The sequence below is a fragment of the Myotis davidii genome, unplaced genomic scaffold (genome assembly GCF_000327345.1).
Source record: "Myotis davidii unplaced genomic scaffold, ASM32734v1 scaffold284, whole genome shotgun sequence".
Lineage (NCBI taxonomy): Eukaryota > Metazoa > Chordata > Mammalia > Chiroptera > Vespertilionidae > Myotis > Myotis davidii.
Window position 1 is genome coordinate 9,993 of NW_006295261.1, and position 2,006 is coordinate 11,998.

A 2,006-nucleotide genomic window follows, 5' to 3' on the forward strand; every position below is an offset into this window, starting at 1 on the left:
AGTTGGCTTAGGCCTGTAATCAGAGACCGCCGGTTCTGACCAGCTCTTCCAAAGAAAAAAAAATCAGTAAGTTTTCTTGCCTTTGCAGAATTGGTACAAATGCTAAAATTTAGCTAAGAAATGAGCAAAGAGACAGTGTCTAAAAAAGCCACAGGGTTAAAAAACACAAAGAAAAGGATACTTTTTTTATGCAGAACACTTATACCATAACTTAACAATTCCAAGCTTTAGAGTGGTAGAAATTGATTTTCTGTTTGTTTTTAAAAATATATAGAGGAGCCCATAATCAAATGAAAGAAATTGAGTCAGTAGTCTGGGCTTTCTTCCATTTTAAAGACTACTCTGAATTAATCTTGTGAATTAATGTTAAGAATTCATACACAACAAATTCAAAGCACATCTAAGTCTCAAAGTAAATAATCTGTGTTAATACCATCTATCCAAATCCAGTTCCCTACTTAGAAACAGTGTGATATAGGGTGGGCAGCATGTATGGATTTGGGAGTCAGTCTGACCTGAATTCAAATGTTGACATGCTTATGGGGTATGTGTCTTTGGCAAGTTCCTGAACTTCTTGGAGCCTGTGTCATTATCTCTAAAGATGTGGACAATAAGACTTACTCTATAAGGCTGATACAAAGATTACAGGAAATAGCATAGACAAGGTGCCTCTTTACCATCTATCATTTAACAGATATTGAATAAATATACTGCCCTTTTTCCATCCCATTTTCCACCAAAGCGATGCAGGAATCAATCCAATTTCACACACATCTCAGAAGATTAAGGAGGGATGACTTGCGTGTCCTTAGGCACAATACTGAAAGTGAAGGATCTTCCTCTCTCGCCCTGAATAAGCGCATGTCTGTGCTGCCCCTTCCTCTCGGGTAAACACGTCTGGAGTGGCCAGATGAGTTCATTTATTTGCTGAGTCACGTATTTAACAAATGCTGTGCCCTATATATGTCAGCAACTATACGTACCAGGCACTGGAGAAACAGAAAGTAAATGACAGCCCCGTCCTCAAGGCTCACATTCGGGGCTGTGACAGACTTCACCTTCAGTAGCATCTCCTAAGGTATGTTTTATAGAACATCAGGTCCACAGGTGTGGGAAACCGCCTATTGTCTTCACTAGCAGAGAGGTATGGACAGAGAACCCAGAAGGCTGGAGACCCTCGAAGCCCTAGCAAAGGTCAGAGCTGTGCACCCACTGTTAGTCTAGCCCAGGGGTGGGCAAACTTTTTGAATCGAGGGCCACAATGGGTTCTTAAACTGGACTGGAGGGCCGGAACAAAAGCATGGATGGAGTGTTTGTGTGAACTAATATAAATTCTAAGTAAACATCATTACATAAAAGGGTACGGTCTTTTTTTTCAATAGTTTTATTCATTTCAAACGGGCCGGATCCGGCCTGCAGGCAGTAGTTTGCCCACGGCTGGTCTAGACAATGGCAGCTGAAGCAACTTCCCCACCAGATGAGTGTATCCCAAACCAATAAAAGGTTGGTGAGGCCTGAGCACCAGTGGAAGTCCTTCCCCTTGAGTTGGACTTACCCGCCTGGCCCCCCAATATTTCTAAATTATCTCTTGTCTCTTCTCTTTCGTGTGTGTGTGGCTCCTCTTCCAGATCCTGAACCCTGAACCACGTGGGACGTAGGGGAAAACATTTATCACACACAGGTTAACAAATTTTATAAGAAAATCAAATGTGGGGGAAATCGGGGGAAAGTTTCTTTATTATGGAGTTTCCCTGAACCAATGACGTGCTTGAGGAAATAAAATGCAATGTTTCTACTTAGCCACATGGCCTTTGCTTCAAGGAACATCTCAGCAGGTTTCTCAGTACACACTTTGGGAAGAGCAGATCTATCATGTACCTTGGGAGTCCTCCCTCGGGCCAAATGGGAGGCAGGCATTCTCCCCCAGCATCAATGAGCAGCTGCTATTTCAGCCCTGCATGTTGGGTTACATGTCTACGGTGGGGGAGCTGTGGGCTTTGGACCCA

At 43.1% G+C, this 2,006-nt stretch overlaps 1 protein-coding gene across 1 annotated transcript in view; it reads left to right on the plus strand.

Annotated features, from left to right (window-relative positions):
* Positions 1–488: 488 nt before the first annotated feature.
* AMBN (ameloblastin) overlaps positions 489–2,006 on the plus strand; it is an 18,667-nt gene continuing 17,149 nt past the window's right edge. Inside the window, exon 1 of the mRNA XM_006769924.1 lies at positions 489–544. Within this exon, the coding sequence (XP_006769987.1) occupies positions 489–544 (56 nt within the window). The remainder of the gene's footprint in view (positions 545–2,006) is intronic.